At 41.3% G+C, this 17,631-nt stretch overlaps 1 protein-coding gene across 1 annotated transcript in view; it reads right to left on the minus strand.

The window, feature by feature from the left end:
- Window positions 1–2,273: 2,273 nt before the first annotated feature.
- The window catches only part of LGR5 (leucine rich repeat containing G protein-coupled receptor 5), a 124,825-nt gene continuing 109,467 nt past the window's right edge, over window positions 2,274–17,631 (minus strand). The window contains exons 12-18 of the mRNA XM_080811189.1: window positions 15,100–15,165; window positions 14,093–14,164; window positions 10,215–10,286; window positions 9,313–9,438; window positions 8,106–8,251; window positions 6,447–6,530; window positions 2,274–4,808 (exon numbers count right to left, since the gene is read on the minus strand). Coding sequence (XP_080667315.1) covers window positions 3,721–4,808; window positions 6,447–6,530; window positions 8,106–8,251; window positions 9,313–9,438; window positions 10,215–10,286; window positions 14,093–14,164; window positions 15,100–15,165 — 1,654 coding nt within the window. The 3' untranslated portion in view covers window positions 2,274–3,720. The remainder of the gene's footprint in view (window positions 4,809–6,446; window positions 6,531–8,105; window positions 8,252–9,312; window positions 9,439–10,214; window positions 10,287–14,092; window positions 14,165–15,099; window positions 15,166–17,631) is intronic.

Genomic DNA, 17,631 nt, shown 5'->3' on the forward strand with positions numbered 1-17,631 from the left:
CACCCAAACCTAACTATATTTTCAGGCCTCTGAGGCCTAAGAAAGGAAACTGTCAGTGTTTAGTGGCTTGGAGGGGAATAGTCTCTTTCATCTACATAGTTCAACTATAAAATACAATTTCCAAATGTTGAAGAGCGTGAATGGAGCTCGTGCGATCACAGGGAGCCCCGTCTGTTTCTCTGGGACTTATTCTTTTGTTGGCTAATGGGCCCCTGAGCTACATGTAGTGATAAGATAAAGAAAAAAAGCAAAACACTGTTATTTTTTCAGATGTTGAAGCTTTTCAGGTTCTAAATAAGCAGGCTGTTGCTAATTTTATTACTTTTTACTACCTTGTTTTTCCACTTTTGGCCAAAACAAAATGATGTTTTCTGTTCTGTATGAGAATGATTTTCTCTAGTAACCGTTCTAAGAAAAAATTATGTGCAATAACAGCCACCTAATATATTTTTATATTAAAATGTCATCTAACATGATTTGTTGCAGGTGACATAGGAAGAGGAAAACTAAAAATGATGAGTTTTTCTGATGGAACTAGTTGAATGCTAAAGCAAGGGTAGCTCCTTTTTGAATAGTATTTTAGTTCAAAAGGCGCCTTTCCAGAGAGAACCTTTCTTAAGCTCTGTGTCACAAATAACATGCCAGTCACTCCTGCCATGCTCTTCAAGCTTCCTTTCCTCCATTCATGTTTCTATCACGTATTTCCTTGTTTAGATTTGCTTATTGTCTCTCTCTCCTCCACTAGAGTGCAAATTCCAGACCATGTTTTGCATAGAAACCCCCAAGTATAGAACACTGCCTGTATAGGAGGCACATAGTATTTGTTGAATGAATGAATCCATTTTGAAAACGTAAAGTTAACCACTTACTCTAGGCTAGCCCACCAGTTTACAGTCTTTTGGTTTTTGTTTTCATTGTTGTTCCGTCTGTCGAACTTATTATAGCCTTTCTTCTCACTGTAGGTTTGTTTATTTGTGGATGTAATTCCAGCCGTTCTGACTTACTGTAATACAGTGCAGGGCACTGATCAGACACTTAACCAAAGCAGTGTTTGCTGTGAGGTGTATTATAATTAGGTTTTGCTAATAAAGCAATAGAGTTTGTGGATTTTTAAAGAAATGCATTAGAGTGGATTTTTTTTCCCCCTTTAAAAAAGTTACATCACTGACTTGTGCTTTCTTGAGTGGGACAGAAATAGGTGGGCTGTCAGGACTTGTTCCTAACTTTAGGTACCCAAAAGCAAGTATGTTGAGAAGGAGGACTGAGATCCATTGTTCTAGAAGCAACTTTTGTATCCGCTATCTGGGGTCAGAGGAGTGAGATCGTGTTAGAGCCCTTGTTTCAGCTGAAGACAAACCAAGTGCGGGCAGCACCGTAGACATCCTGGGATGCCTGTTAACTAATTAGGTTGAAGCATATGGTTCTAGCTGATGAGTAGGTGGTGATCTCAGTGCCAGCTACCCTGAGGGTGCTCAGTAAGTATGGGTCCTCTTAGCAATAATGCTGGGCCTCCAACCAGACTTGACAGTTTCATTTTGTGACCTGTATGGGGACAGCAGGAATCACTGCTGAAGCTGCGAGGGTTTGGCGCAAGATGTTAGGAAAGTCATTTCTTTTCTTATGTTTTGGGGGATGGGAACTGAAGGGGAACACTGCATTTCTTTGTGCCCTGAGAATTGCATGTCCTTAGAAAATGTTTTGGCCTTGACGTGGTCATGAAATACGGTTTTTTAAAAGGAAGAATTTATAGAAAACTCATGTTCATGTTGAATAATTTTAAGATTGATTTGTTATTTATATATTTCTTTCTAGTTGTGTAGTTTTTTTTCTTTTTACGTTGCAAAAGAAATAGGTTCTGGCTATGAAATCCAAACCCTCACTGGGGACAATAAACTTTACCAAGTCATTTGCCTTGACAAAAGTCCTATTTAACACAATCCAGGAGTTGGTAAAGATATTTTGGTTTGTTCTTGTGAAGTGTTTACTTCTTATGGTAAGTCCAAAGTACCTAAAATATTGAGGTGAAAATACTTCAATAGCAAATGTACTTATACATTAGAAATAGGAGACCATACATTTGCCTGTGGGCTCAAAAACAGCTGACGATACTTTGCTTTATAGTCACACATTTTATTACAAATTTCTTTTATTTTGTACCCAATAGAAAAGCAAATTTGGAATCTATTTACAAGTACTATACATTTACACATATTATATACAGTTAATGAATTTAAAGAAAATGGGCAGAGAAACACAATATATACGGAAGAATATGCCACTGTACATGGTTTATTATCATGGTCCTTAGTGTTACTGAATCTTTATTGTAGTAATAAATACAGTTCTATATTTACACATCTTATAAAACATCTCATAAATGTATTTTTTTCAATTCCAAATTAAAACATCTGATCAAAATAAACATGCTTATATAAAAATAAATCTACCTAACAGTCTTTTGATTTGGATGTACTGAAGCTAATGTAGTATAATAGAAGTTACAAATTAATCCTTTGACCTTTAGTATTTAATAATTTTGCTTCTTAAAATACTTAACACATGTATTACATATGGAATAAGTAAAGAAGTCATGTTCCTGACATCACATGGGTTGGTCCAGAGACAACACAGCTAAAACCAAGCTAAATAAACAGGATACGTTACCAAATCCCTGTTGAGTCCAAAGTGGTTTCAGACACCGTTGCTAGAACTACTACAGATACACATGTGTGAAGTGATTATGCCTGTGCATTTAATTTATGTCGGTCTGCATTTGATCATTTCCTAAAGATGCACATTAGTTTGAATCAACTGAAAAGACCTCCTGCAAGAAGTGTGCACTCACCTGAAAACAACAACAACAACAACAACAAAACAAACAAATAAAAAAACCCCCAAACCTCCCAGGTTGCTCACCATCTTTTCTAGGTATATCCATTGCCAGCAACGGACTTTTCTTCTGGGTGCTGGACAGCAAGGAGTTAACAATGAATTAGACAAAGCAAACGTCACTTCTACATGATTGCCTTCATGCCAATTTAAGAATTTAAGTTTATTTTCCTTTCAAAGTACTTGTAGGCAGTTTTACTTCACTGAGGTGGCGCCATCTCATGCTGATACATAAAAATCTGGCATGTCTAGAAAGGATGTGAATCTACCTAGGAATGCCCTACATTATCCATTCAGGAGGGGACTGGTGACTGGAAGGATCCTTTGTGAGCAAAGGTGAAGGAGGGCTAAACATCCACATGGTCATTAAAATGAAATCCTACTCGTCACAGCCTCGACTTCGTCATGTAGGCCATTTAAAACCCTATTTTCCAAACACCTCTCACCATCTTTTAAGGGGTTTTCAGGTTTAAAACCTCTTTTGTAAGCGAGCAGTTCTGCCTCTCTCCCCAAATAATTAGATTGGCGAGTTGAAAAAGAATCCGGTTGAAGTCATGGAGAATCTTTTTTGAACATTTCCAATCTGTTTTTTTAAAATCTGGGCATACCTAAATAGTGTGACTGATCTATCTCTTACATCTGAATGAGTTACACAAGCAGCAGTTAGACTGACTTTTCACTCTCCAGTATCAACAGGTTTTCAGCTTTTTCCACACTGAGAGATACCAAAAACAAAGTTTCCACTCAGCTATTCTTAGTTACTGCTCTGATGTACCCACTCTCGTGTTTTTGGGTTTTCAATGTTTAAAAACTTTTTCTCCCACAGGTGAATTAGAGACACGGGACAAATGCCACAGATGAAAGGTGACAGCTTTCGGTCACTGGGTAAGCCGGTGGTGACACGGAATTGGAAGGCAGGTCGTAGGCGATGCTGGCGCTGGTGAAGGTTACCAAGGCTTGGGTTGAGTCACAGGACTGCTTCTCGACATCATCAGAGTTAATAGACATGAGGCTTGGGTTTCTCGATCTGGTCCAGAAGTGGGTTTGTTTTCCCAGGCTCCCCAGATCTTCCTTAAAATGGGGATTGAAGAGGATGTAGAGAAGGGGATTGAGGCAGGCAGGAAGTGGGACAATCACCAGGAGGATAAACTTAATTACTTCAGGACTGATAAAGGTGAGGTTTAGTAAGGAGGAGAAGGACAAGAAGGCCACGGGACAGTAAAGGATGCAGTTGGTGAAGAGCAAGAGAGCAATGTGCTTCACCATAGAACAGTCCCACATGTTCTCTAGGTCTCCCTTTTCCAAATTGCAGTAGAGCTTGGTGTAGGCAATGGTCATCACCAGGAAGCAAAGAGAGTTGAGCAAGACAAGCGCAACCATGTAGCCCGTGGTGCTGGGATCGCCAAAGGGCAGGGGGAGGCAGAGCGGGGAGGCGCTGAACTCACTGCCCCCTAGCAGAGGAACTGTGGCGATGGTCAAGGCCAGCACCGCGCAGAGCAGAATGACTGCTTTCAGACAGGAGAAAGGAGTTTTCCTTTCAAATTTTGCAGAGCACCTCACCGAGAAGCCACGCTCCAGGGCCGCCAGAGTGAGCAGGAAAACAGATGATTCCGAAGCAAAAATGGACAAAAACCCGACAACTTGACAACCGACCCCCTGTTCCCACCACGCCCCATGCTGGGCAAAGCTGCCAAAAGTGAACGCGTCCACACCCGCCAGCACAGCGCTGGAGACCCCCATGAGCATGTTCACAGCTGCTATTAACCCAATTAACAGTTTTATGGAGGAAATGTACAGAGGGGCTCTGAACACGGTCGAGGTCACCAAGGCATTGCAAGTAAGCGCCAAAATGGCAATGGTCCACACTCCAATTCTGATCAGCCAACTACCAAACAGGTACTCGCAGAGTTTGAAGGGGCCTAGAAGTCCAAGGAAGAAAAAGACTGGGTATCAAACTAGGGCTCACAACTTCTGCCGCATTCCCTTTTTCTTTCTCTTCTTAGGACGCCGAGAGAGAGGCCAGTAACAGCCCGAGTGGCACACAGTTCCCCTGTGGCGTATTCTACTTTCTTTAACTACTGTGAAAACACGAACAGCAGGTGCTCATGTTTTGAAGCTAAACACACAGAAATGGAGATGGGGAGTTTCAATCACTTGATTATGTTCCCCCAAATACAGCGGAGTTGGGGCCAGGTGAAAAGCCAGATCTCCTGGGCTTTTCATTATGTAGTTTTTCAGAATGCTTCAAAAATGTTCTGGAAGCAGAAGAAGAAAATCCCAGGGAAATACTCCATAATATTAGAAGGGGAAGTATGGGTATGATGAGAGTGCATTTCATGGAAATTTCATCTTAGGTTTATAGTGACATTTGATGTTTGAGAGTAATGGAATCCGATTGTTGAAAATAAAGTATCAACCCTTCCCAGCTGCCTTCTGCCCCGCACCCAGCCCCCATGCCCCGAGCTGGCCCATCCTGTTCCTGGGAATGGGACAAATACATGAAGTCAATCTATACCTTTTTACTTGTCTGTATAAACTATTATTTGCTTTAATTAAATAGCTATTTAGGAAAGAGGAAATTTTATTTTATTTATTTATTTGACAGACAGAGATCACAAGTAGGCAGAGAGGCAGGCAGAGAGGGAGAGAAGAGGAAGCGGGCTCGCTGCTGAGCAGAGAGCCCGATGTGGGGCTCGATCCCAGGACCATGAGATCATGACCTGAGCTGAAGGCAGAGACTTAACCCACTGAGCCACCCAGGTGCCCCGAAAATTTTAAAAAATAAATGATTACATGAAGCAAGACTGCTATGTACTAGTTGAGGCTAGATTGCTGATATCATTTAAAAATTGCCTATATAGGGGCTCCTGGGTGGCTCAGTGGGTTAAAGCCTCTGCCTTCAGCTCAGGTCATGATCCCGGGGTCCTGGGATGGAGCCGTGCATCAGGCTCTCTGCTCAGCAGGGAGCCTGCTTTCCTCTCTCTCTCTGCCTGCCTCTCTGCCTACTTGCAATCTCTGTCTGATAAATAAATAAAATCTTTAAAAAAAATTGCCTATATAGGGCGTCTGGGTGGCCCCGTTGGTTAATTGGACTCTTGGTTTTGGCTCAGGTCATGATCTCAAGGTCATGGGATAGAGTCCTGAGTCATCAACGTCGCTCAGCAGGGAGTCTGCTTGAGAATCTTTCCCTCCCCATCTGTTCTCGAGAACTCCCCGTCCCTACCCCCCCACAGCCTGTGCACGCTCCCCCACTCAGGTAAATAAAAAATTAAAAATAAATACATAAACACATAAATAAATAAAATCTTTTAAAAAGCTACATGTGCTTGATTGGTTCTTCAGCTTTCATTAATCTTAATCAAGTCTTTCACAGAAACCCTGTCTATGAAGGGGGACCAACTCTAGGGAATGGACATTTCTATTTTAAAGGCCCCCACAGGGAGGGATATATGAGCCTCAAAGGCAGTACAGATTTTGCTCTGAAGGGTGGCCAGTAGGTCACTGATGGCCTCGGAGTCAGCGTGCGTACGGACAGCCCAGTTGTGGACCCTTCTCACCTGGGGAAGGTGAGCACTGCGCCGAATGAAGGACTTTCAGGTCTTCCTCGAAGTCCAGGAGGAAATCTTCAAGATCCCGCTCATCTGCAGGAATGAGAGGCCCTGGAATGAGGTTCTGGCTCTCCTTCCTGGGGACCACATCCCAGGACCACACCCTCAAGACATGAAAGGTCACAAACGGAAGTGAAGCCCAGACGTGCCACTTTTTCCTGAGCTCCGGCTTTCTGGCAATCTATATTATAAAGTTGCTTTTGGATGTTCTACTCGAGCCACTATATGACATAGTACCCCAGATGAACTGGGGGTGGGGGAGGGTAACCCCAGGCTCTGGGCCATAACACCTTAGCTCTCTCATTCTGTCCTGGTTCCCTGCAGCTCAGGATGGTCCCAAATTGCACTGACCTAAGTTGGAGAGAGGCTGTGGGCCTCTCGTTATCCAATTTTCCTGTGCTTAGATAGCTAGAGTGCCGAGGTTCTGGGCTGTGTTGTCTGAGCACAAGAAGAAGAATCAGGTAGAGCAAGTTTCTATCTTTCCTGGAGATTCTGCTTAACAAAGCACAAATCAAGTTACTGCTTAGTGCTTAGTTTAGCACCTATTTATGAAACAGGAGTTTAGTGACCTAACATACAGAATCACTGCCCTTAAACATGAACTCCCCGAAGAACTTTGTCTTTCTTGTCCATTATGTTCCTCCTGGTCCACAGTAGGCACTATTTTTTTTTTTTTCCTGAGTGAATGAATATAGTAGAAATTAACATGGACAAAGTAGCGAGAGCAAAAACGAAGGGAAAAAGAGGAGCCAGATACATGCTGTGGCCTCAAACAAAAAAGCCAAAGCTAAAATATCAGCTCTTTCAACTGATGTGTGTACATACAGAGATGGTAAGTTAACAGTCAGACGGACGGAATCACACTTGCCTGGGAATCAACAAATCATTAGGGCCCAGAGGAAGAGAAGTCAGTCTGCTTAGACTTTGTGCAAACTTGCAGGGTTGGCAAGGAAAGGCAAGTGGGGGCTGCCATGGCGTCTCCTCGTTACCACAGGTGTGGTTTCAGGGGCATTGCTGTCGGTTTAAGTAAGGTCTTACTTCAAGGAAAGCCAAGTGCTTTACAGACATGATCTCATTTCACCTTCCTGACAGATACCTCTATGGGGGGGGTGGGAGGAGAGAATGTTTTAGAATTAGTTGGATGAGAATTGGGATTCTTCAGCCCTTCTGCTGACATACGGAGGCATCTAAATGCCTGTACTGGCCACTCCTCTCAGGTCCTAAGAATAAAAGAGGATTTTGTCTTCTGGAGAAAACCACTCAGAAACATGTTTAAAAAAAAACATGTATCCATAAGGATGAGGCCCTTTTAAAAGCTTACAGAAATATTAACATCAATATTAAGAATTACCCCTGAGGACAGTCTATGCCATGGGGGATTGAATTGTAAATAAAAGTATGAAGAAATCACTTACGGAAAAGATGAACTTTTAGAACGAATCCTAAGGGATATTTCTCTTTCTCTGGGAGTCTTTAAGTAGTGAGATTGATGGCCAACTTGCTGGGGTTGGTTACATAGGGACTTGTCTGGAGTTCAGATGACTTGTTTGATGACTTTTCAAGACCCTTCTAGATACAATTTCATCACTGTGACATAGCAAGTCTTACCTTGAACTTGAAACATTCCAGCATCTTTCTTATGAAGGTCATCTGTACTGCTGTTGTCCTCTTTATTCCATTGATTAGATATTTTATAGACATTCTCACACACTCCAAATGCACAACACTGGTAAGCATAAGGCATTTCTATAACCCTTTAAATGAACAAAACCAAACAAAAAACACATACTTAAAGACACAGGTTGTCGAATGTAGTGTTCATGTTCTTTCACTCAATAATTCTGTCTTTGGATCTTAGCCTTAATTAAGAAACTAAAGTATTAACTGTGTACAAAGATGTTCATTACTGTACTATTTATAATAACAATGGAGTTGCCATGAAATGCTGATAATTGCTGAGGTTGAGTGATGCATATATTATATTATTTTTTCTACTTTGGTGCTCGAAAATTTCCATAATAGAGAAGTTAAAAAAATGACTGCTAGGAAAATTGTAGCACCATTAAAAAGTGCTTATGGTATGACATAATGTAAAGTAATGAAAACATGATGTAAGTTCGTATATGTACCGTAGTTCTAATGATTAAAAATACACTGGAAACAAAGTCTGAAAGGAAATAAAACAAAAAGTTGTTTAGGGGGTATTTTTAGATTTTTACTCTCTTCTACTTTCCAAACTCTCTTTTGGGGTTATGGTTTTAAAAGTATATGGAATGTCCTGTGGTTTAAAAAATACATATACATATGTATATACCCATACATATAAATACATGTATATACATGTATATACATGTATATATATAGTCTTTCAAGGGTTTTTTTTAACAGTAATAAGCATAACAGATTTTAAAGAGCATTACTTCCTCAAAGAAATATGAATTTAGTACATTTTATTAGAACATATAACAAGCTAGATAAAATTAAAAACGTAGGCAGTTTTTAACTACAATAATGTTATCATGTTATTTAATTACGTGTCCTAGTTTATATCTCATGGATCAATGGTTTTCAAACTCTTCCCGTGAACACTAGGATTCTGGGAGGCATCTTTGAGGAAGAAAGGAAATGTGATCAGGAAGAGGAAGTCTCCCCCTTCAGGGTTTGTCCTAACAATGCCCTAGGGGTGGGGGACTTGAGGGCACGAAATGCAATTCAAAAGAGTCCCATGACCTCATAAATTTTGAAAACTACTATAACACGTCTATTATTTCGCATGACCACAAATGTATCTTATTAGTTTTAATGACAAACTCACTTGAGTTCTGGAAAGTTTTCAGATGATATCAAGCTCTGTAAGGCATGATTTCCTGTTAATTTTAAGTGAGTTAAACCATGTAACCCTGTTACAGGAAAAGACGACAGGCAGTTGGAGGATAGGTCCCTGTAAAACATCAAACAACAATTGGCTTTTGGTCTGTGTTTGCAGAAAGCATCAATGTTTAAAAAAAAAAAGGCAATCTTTTAGGTTTAGTTTCTGATCATTTTACGACTTAAAATTAGAATTGCAGGGGGGACTTGTTTCAATCACATCCAAATTGTAATTTCTACATTCAGCTTCATTTTGCCGGGTGGGGACATCAAAAATCAGTGAAAGGAGGTGCTAAAGCTAATTTGAAAAGTGATATTGAATGGATTAAGTTGGGCAGGAGGGGCAAGACGCTGTCGGGTTTATTCTCTTTCCTCCCCTTAACTCTGTCTGACCAGCAACTTCTCCTTTCGACAAGGGAGAGGGGAGAGGAAGATATAAGAAGCAGAGGGGAGGTGGCGCGGGGGTGGGGGACAGGACAGCAAAGTTTTCTCTCAGGATGGCAAATATGAAATGAAAACGCTTTGGAACTGAAATGACATCTTATTCCACCCCACCTGATTGCTCAGCGAAAATGGAAAATTTCACCTCAATAACCAGAATCAGCTGTCACCCAGATCTTCAGTTACACATGTCAGGCCCCCCCCCACCCCCCTACCCCACCGCCCGTGGCCATGGAAGGGGGGGTGGGGGGAGCTCCTCTCTGGTCTGACTCAGCTCCAATGTCCAGAGCAACAATGGCTGGGCAATCCGTGCACACGGCCTCTTCGGCAAAACCAACGTTTTTGATGAATTTAGATGGCCCCCCAATTATTTAAAACATGCCATAAACAAGTCACGAAAATACTCACAGCTTTCTTAGAGATGGCAAAGTGGAAAACGCATTGGGATGAATGATGGCAATTTTGTTCCAGGCTAAATTCCTATTTAAAAAAAATAATGAGGCAAGTGAGAGGATTACATATTAAAAAAAAAAAAGATTGTGTGAAGTTTTACCACATATATTCATTCTTCTGCCAAAACTTAACTTCCCTTCAGGACATAGCAATAAGGTTATCAAATCAGCTTTCAGATAAAGGTATTAGTAGTATAAGGTGACTGAAGAGGGAGCTTTAAATCAAACTTGTTTTAAATCAGTCAAGAAAAAAATCATGCCAGTGCATATTTTAGAGTTTACTCTCTGCTAAAATGTTGACTGAAACGTGGCCGTGAAATTTTATGGGGGCATTTCTGAGATGAGCGGAGGTGGAGGAGGAGTAAGACGCAGGACTTCCGAGGGTTTTCCTCTGACGAACTGGAAGTGGATAAAATGTCCTGGACACGTAACGAAACTCAGCAACGCTTTCTGTACATTGTCGGGTAGGTCAGGCCACAAGAGAAACACTGAGAAGTATTTAAAAAAAAATCCCCAGTAAAGGAGATGCACACTTAAATTCTTAACTGCCATATAAGTAAAAAAGGGGCTAATATGTCGAAAATAAAATCCTTCAATAACAAAGAAAACCTACAATCTATGGACAAATAAAATTCACTCAACACACACACACACACAATGAAATGTAGATGATTCAGCAGGAATAAGAACTTCCACATTTCACAAAAGGAACAATTAACTTAAAATTTGTCCTTTCAGAATGCCTGACTAATAAATGTAATGAAAGTGTAGACAACTGAGGAAATTGAAAGGGATTTGGGTCACCTTTTCTCTAGCACAGATGAGTGATTTATTTAGGATACTGGGCCTCCTGAGTTACCTTGGATAAATGGTCTTCACAAAATATTTATATTCTCATTTGAAAGGCTCCCTATGCTGGATGAAACTGGAAGGCTTTTTATTTTGATCCCTCACGGATCCCAGAACAGAAAACAGTTTTGGCTAACAAGGGGAGGAAATGGCAGGGAAGGAGTGGGGAAGCTCCAAATGGGGATTCGGTAAATTGAGTGAGGAGGCTGTCTCCTCCTGAGCTGCTCCTAACGTCTCTCTCTCGAGGGGAGCAGGTCCTACCACCTGTCCAAGTCTCTGGTGGCTTTAGCTGGAACATGGGTGCCCTCCAGTGAGCCTCACAGAGCAGAATATCAGGAATGCAGGCTGAGTCCGGTCATGGGTCCCTATAGCACGTTGGCAGGTTTTCCAGTAAATATGGGAGAATTTTTCTGTTCAAAGGACTGTAATTCCTCTCCTGTTTGTACACCTGTGTGCTGGAGTCCTCCCAGCAGCCCCCGAGGAGCCATTTCCGCTCTCCAGCCCTGTTCTGTGCCTGGGGCCGACCCTGCAGGTGGCTCCCTACTGGTCGCAGCTGGATTCCCAGTGGAAGCCCAGGAGAGAACTTGGGCACGGGTCCTCCTTCTCTGCTTGGGAATCTTGTCTCTGGTGGCAGCTGCACACTTTCTCAACTGTGGCTTCCCTTCTCTGTGTCTCTGTAGCCTCAGCCTTGGCCACATGGTTGGTTTCTGCCTACCCATGCCTCGCTTGCTCTCATAACTGTCAGCACAACTCTAAGAGGTGGGTGTTGTCATTAGCCCCATTTTACTGGTGAGGGGTGACACACAGAGCAGTAAGGGACTTGCTCCAAGTCACAGAATCATCTCAGGAGCTGGGATTCGAACTTGAGCTGACTGACATCAGAGTCCCTATCTTTTGCTCAGAACATGTTTGAAATTCTTAAGTAAATAACGAGAGAGCCACTGCACTAGACCCTCGGGCGTGGGATGATTAAAAAAGTTCTTGTCATTTTTGGGTAGGGCACAGTCTACGCATGGCAGTGCCGAGGGTTGAGTCCTGTGGCAGGGAGTGTGCAAAATGCATCAGAGTGGCATGGGCTCATGGCAGGAGATCTTGTTCTTATAAGGGCTCAGGCAGGAGGAAGTCGAGAGTGGGGAGGAACCCGATGGGCAGCGAGAACACGGGAGCTAGCCACCATGTGTCAGAGGCCTAGGAATGCGTGGCTGTGAGTCAGGAGGTTGTACTATGAGGTTGGAGTCAGATTTTGAAGCTCGGTGCTGGGACGTCTAGTCTCAACCTTGAAGACAATAGGAGACTAACGAGATTCTTGAAGCAGGGAAGCACCATGATTAGATTTCTGTTTGAGAAAGATTCTTTTCAGAGAATGGGATGAGTGAGTGGAGATACATGGTGGAAAGGCTGGTTAAGACGATGATGGTGGCGATCCACGGGATTCATTCCGTGGGAGTCATTCCGCGGGAGTCATTCCGCGGGCCTGTGGCAGAAGAGTGGATGAACTGGAGGTGGCAGAGTTTGGTGGGTGACAGATGTGAAGTCTAAGGGGCAGGAGGAATTCAGGGAGACTCAGACATGTAGCCTTCTGGGTCTGTGTCTCATTCTTCTGGTGTTGTTAGAGGTCAGTCTTTCATTTTGTGTGTATATGAAAAAAATATATAGATATTTTTGGTGAGAACATTTAAGTTCTACTCTATTAGCAAATTTCAATGACATAATAGAGTGTTATCAACTATATCAGCCTTTTACAGGGAAACTGACTTTTGGAAACAGCCAGAACTCCAACGGGGTGAAAAAGTCAGGTAATGAAGTTAGGTAATGTATTTTCGTTTTACATTTACTAAAAAAAGTAGAAGAACTTCACAAGCTGATATCAAAAATAAGGAAAGGGCAATATATTTAAATTCAGAACAAGATAGTTTTCAAGGTAAATTTTTAGGAGGAGATGATTCTTAAGGGTAAATTTAAAATGTTTTGAAGAGTGGTATTATTTTACTAGGCTATAGTCTCTTAAGTATTAAGAAAAACTTTAGGGGGTGCCTGTGTGGCTCAGTCAGTTAAGCGCCAATGCTTGATTCTGGCTCAGGTCATGATCTCAGGGTCGTGACACTGAGCCCTGCCTCAGGCTCTACGCTCAGTGGGGAGTCTGCTTGAGATTCTTTCTCCCTCTCCCTCTGCCCCTCCCACCTCTCTGTCTCTCAAATAAATTAATAAATCTAAAAGAAAAAAAAAAGGAAAGAAAAGAAAAGAAAAACTTTAGGAAAAAAGGAGTATTTAACAACATATACCAGAGTTTAAGCATTACATACTGTCATTATTCATCAAAATTACATTGAAATTTGGTTTCAAGACGAAAAAGATCTGTCACAGAAAACAATCTGTTATCAAGTTTTTTTTTTAATTTATGGCTGGTATATGGTGTTTTCACTCATAAAATGGAACTGGATACCATATTTACAATTCTTAGTCATCTGATCGACAGAAGCCTTCTCCAGGGCATCTGTGCTCAAACCTTAGTGTTCTTGTTACAATGGCGATTGTTAGGACCCAACTCGGAGATTCTAACTCATGAAGCCCGTAAGGACCCGAAGCCAGCATTCTTCACAGTGGCCCCCAGAGGATTCATAAGCACTCTGAGACAGACTGAGAACCGTTGACGCAGGAAAAACGAACAGGCAGGAAGAATTGTGCAGTCATCCCATTTCTGTGTGGAAAATGATCCCTACCCATTCCAGGCTGCTGACAGAAACATGTTTCATAGGCAAGTCAACAGCTTGGCCTCCTTCTTCTTTATCCAAGTTCCGTGTCAGAGAGCAGATGGCAAATTTACTACTTTTGAATACATTCCCGAAAATCACCATGAACAAGAGATTTGCCTTTTCACAGCAAAAAATAGGCACAAAGGTCCAACAGTACCCGTATACAGCGGAAAGAAAATACTAGGGAAGAGAGTGCTCTGTGCGGGGGAAGGCGCTGGGAGGTAGTACTCACAGAGTTCGGAGGCTGAGCAACTGCTGGAAAGTGTCAACTTTAATTTCATAGATTTCATTATGTCGCAGGTCTCTGAAACGACAGAGTTCCAAAGATTGATTTCAAAGTCGCTGGTTTCAAAGATTAGTCTTCAGAGATCTTGTACAGAGGGATTACCTGCCCTCAATCAAAGGAACACATGAAGTGTGACTACCAAGTGACTGATTAAAAATTTTTTGTTTTGCTTAAAGAAGAACATTCCAATTCACACACTGAAGTGTTGCTTCTCTTTTGAAGCAGCAAGTTCCTCTGGCTGGGCGTAAGACTGTATTCCGAATGCCAGCCTCGTTCAATCACCTGGCTCTGCCTTCCGGGCCCTTCTAGAATTCTTTGAGGGTGTTCAAGAGTGTCAAATCCTTACCTTTTAAAAACAGATTTGCCTTTCTTTTTCTCTCTTAATCGCCCAAAGGCATTCAAAGAAAAACGAAGTGGGAAAAGATAGATGGTTAATATTGTTTTGATCAAAACCAAAGTATGACTTTAAAGCAATAAGACTCATGTTTTGTGGAGGCAATTTTAAGAAAGGAATGTTCAAATGTTTCCTGTCTAAGTGTCATCAGCGGCATCTCAAATATGAAGAACACGGCACCTCCTCTAAGGATGGCTGCTGTTAAACAAACACCCGACAAAGCCCCTCCCATATTTACAAGTAACACCCCTCATTGGATATGTAAGTTTAGAAAAATCCCAAAGATCCAATAGCACTGAAGTTTTATGACAACACCAAGTTTGGGGTGGAAAAAGGACAAAAAATGCTTTAGTGACAGTACAGTGCATGGTAAAATAATATTATCTATGTTTCCCAGCTCAATAGCCATCCTACACAGTCACACTTTGTGTGTATGAGAAGGGAAAGCACCAAATGTCTCCCCAGTGAACCACGGGGGCAAGCAAACCAGTGACCCCTGGAAATGTGAGTTTTGGCTCTTGTTTTTTGTTAAGTGACTTAGAGACTCTGATAGACATACATTTTCTGAAGCTTTTGGCAGACTGAAAAACTGGGTAAATCTTCTAGCAGGTTGTAAGATAGATCTCTGGAAAACAGAAGGTACAAAAGGGAAAATCTGTTACATATTAATCCTAAGGAAACATGCTTTGCTCTCCTTTCCCCTCCAAGATGATATATCTCCCAAAGGCAGACTCTGAATGTTTCCCCAGCCCTGACATGGAGCAGGTAGTCACAGGCATTATTGGATTAAGCATAGATCCAAACATTTACTGAAATGTAGCTGTTGTACTTCTTTAATTGATTTAAATAATTTACTTAGTGAATTTATTTATATTTTGTTAGTGATGATCTACAATGTCCTAGCTATTATCTTACTGAGATGAGTACAAATTAAATTAAATAATTGTGCTTCTCTAAGAGCTGCTATATCTCTACAGCTAAGAGAATCATTGTTGGTTCTTTTCTAATCAACTAAAAAAAAAAAAAAAAACACACCGACAACAATTCAAAACATAGCACTAACTTTGAAATCAATCATGGCAAGGGGGACAAAAAAATCTAAGAAAGTCTTCAGCCCAAACTGAACAAATTACAGAATAACAAAAACATCTGGACATATTTATAGTATAATATAACTAATCTAAAACAAGCCATGGTAATTTGCAGAAAGCTTAAAAAAAGAAAGCTGGTAGATAAAGTAACATAGATACTTAAAAAAATCTTGTCTCATTGTCTCATGTTTAAAAAGTTATCAGCTAATCAACTAACAACACACTTTCATGCCTGATTCTAATTCTTAAAACCAGATCACTACTATGCAACTGGAAAATCCATACTGTTTTCTAAGAGGCTTTTAAATTATTTTGTTCTTGTCATTGAGCACTACATTCTACATTTTTTGAATGAATGGAATTTATATAGAAAGACAGTTCATTTACTACACATACATAACACAGATGAAGCTGTTCACAAACACAAATTTGTAGTTTATACTAGAGGTTTGAAAGACTAAACCAAACCAAACCAAAAAAAACAAAAAACAAAAAAACGAAAAACCCCAAACCATACCCCACACCTGGGCACAAATATACCTGGTCAACAAAATGGTATAAATTTTTTAAAAAGAGTGAATGTGAGAAAATGGACATACATATCGTCACAGCTGATAATAATTTGGTTCACTTGTTCTCACAGACTGTAAGGGGACAAATCCTTCTGTGTACCTCTTAGTAGAAGATACAGAACACCTTCGACACAAAGACACAGGGGCACTTGTGCCTACTTTCTACCTAGTGATTTTCATTGCTAACATTCATCAAGCACTTCTTAAATATAGACACCATGTTTACAGCTTTCCCTAAATTATTTCATTGAATGCTTGTGGTCACCTTATGAGGAAGACACTGATTATCACCATACGATGTGAAATAATTCCCTTCAGATCACCAGCTATTTAGTGGGGAGAGCCACACACAGTCCAAGTAATTCCCCTGGAGGTGAAGAACCTGGGGAACAATTTCAACAGCGAAGTTTCCCCATGTAACAGGCACTCCGTGGATGATTCAGTCAAAGGGGGAGCGGGGAGCTCACAGATCTGCGCATCCAGAACTTAAAGTAGATTGTAGTAGAGCTTGCTACTCCGAGTTCTACTCTCAACTTCAACTGATTCTTCATCTTGGCTGATACACTGGCCAAACATTATGCCTTTTTTCAGTTCTCTCCTTAAAGGAGAAGATACTCATTCTGCTGAACTGGCAGGGTGTCCTGAAGAACAAATTGAAGTTAGAGGTTGAAGGGCTTTGAAACTGACAAGCTCCTGTGGTTAATGTATCTGTGTTCTTTCAGACCTTTCAAGTTTCAAATGGAGAAAAGAAGAGCTTGAAGAAAGAATAACGGTCTGAGGGAAGTGAGAAAGAAGTTGATAAGAGCTAACACTGCCTGAGAGTTTACAATGTTCCAGGTGTGTGTATAAGCGTTTGACATGTAGTAACTCACTTAATCCTCATGATGATCCTCTGGAGGAAGTGGCTGTATCTCTATTTTATAGATTGGGAGATGGAGCCCCAGAGGGGATAAATAACTTGCTCAATGTATCTTGCTGGTATATAGGGAGACTGGATTTGAACCAGAAACACAGACCCCCAGAGCCTTTGCTCTTAACCAATTTGCCAGTCAGCCTCCATTTATGCAGTTCCAGCTCTGGCTGGTTTACCATTTTCCATGTCACATATTGGAGACAGATGCAGTTTAAATACTGGCTTCTTAGGTACTGGTCACAGCATGTGAAATCCTAGTCATGTCATCAAGCCAGTTTCCTCGAAGAATGAAGATAATTACACCGGGGCGTGGTAGGTGGAATTCTAAGATGGCGCCCAAGATTTCCACCGCCTCGTATACATGCACTTTCTCCCGGTTACCAATCAAACTGCCTGTATTTGAATTTGGACTCTGCTACTTACTTGCAGTGTGACTTCGACAAATGTACTTCACTTCCCTAATTCTCAGTTTTCTCATCTGTATCCACACCTCAGAGGGCAACGTGGAGTGAAGA

This window comes from Martes martes, assembly GCF_963455335.1.
Source record: "Martes martes genome assembly, chromosome: 8".
In the NCBI taxonomy this organism is placed as follows: Eukaryota; Metazoa; Chordata; class Mammalia; order Carnivora; family Mustelidae; genus Martes; species Martes martes.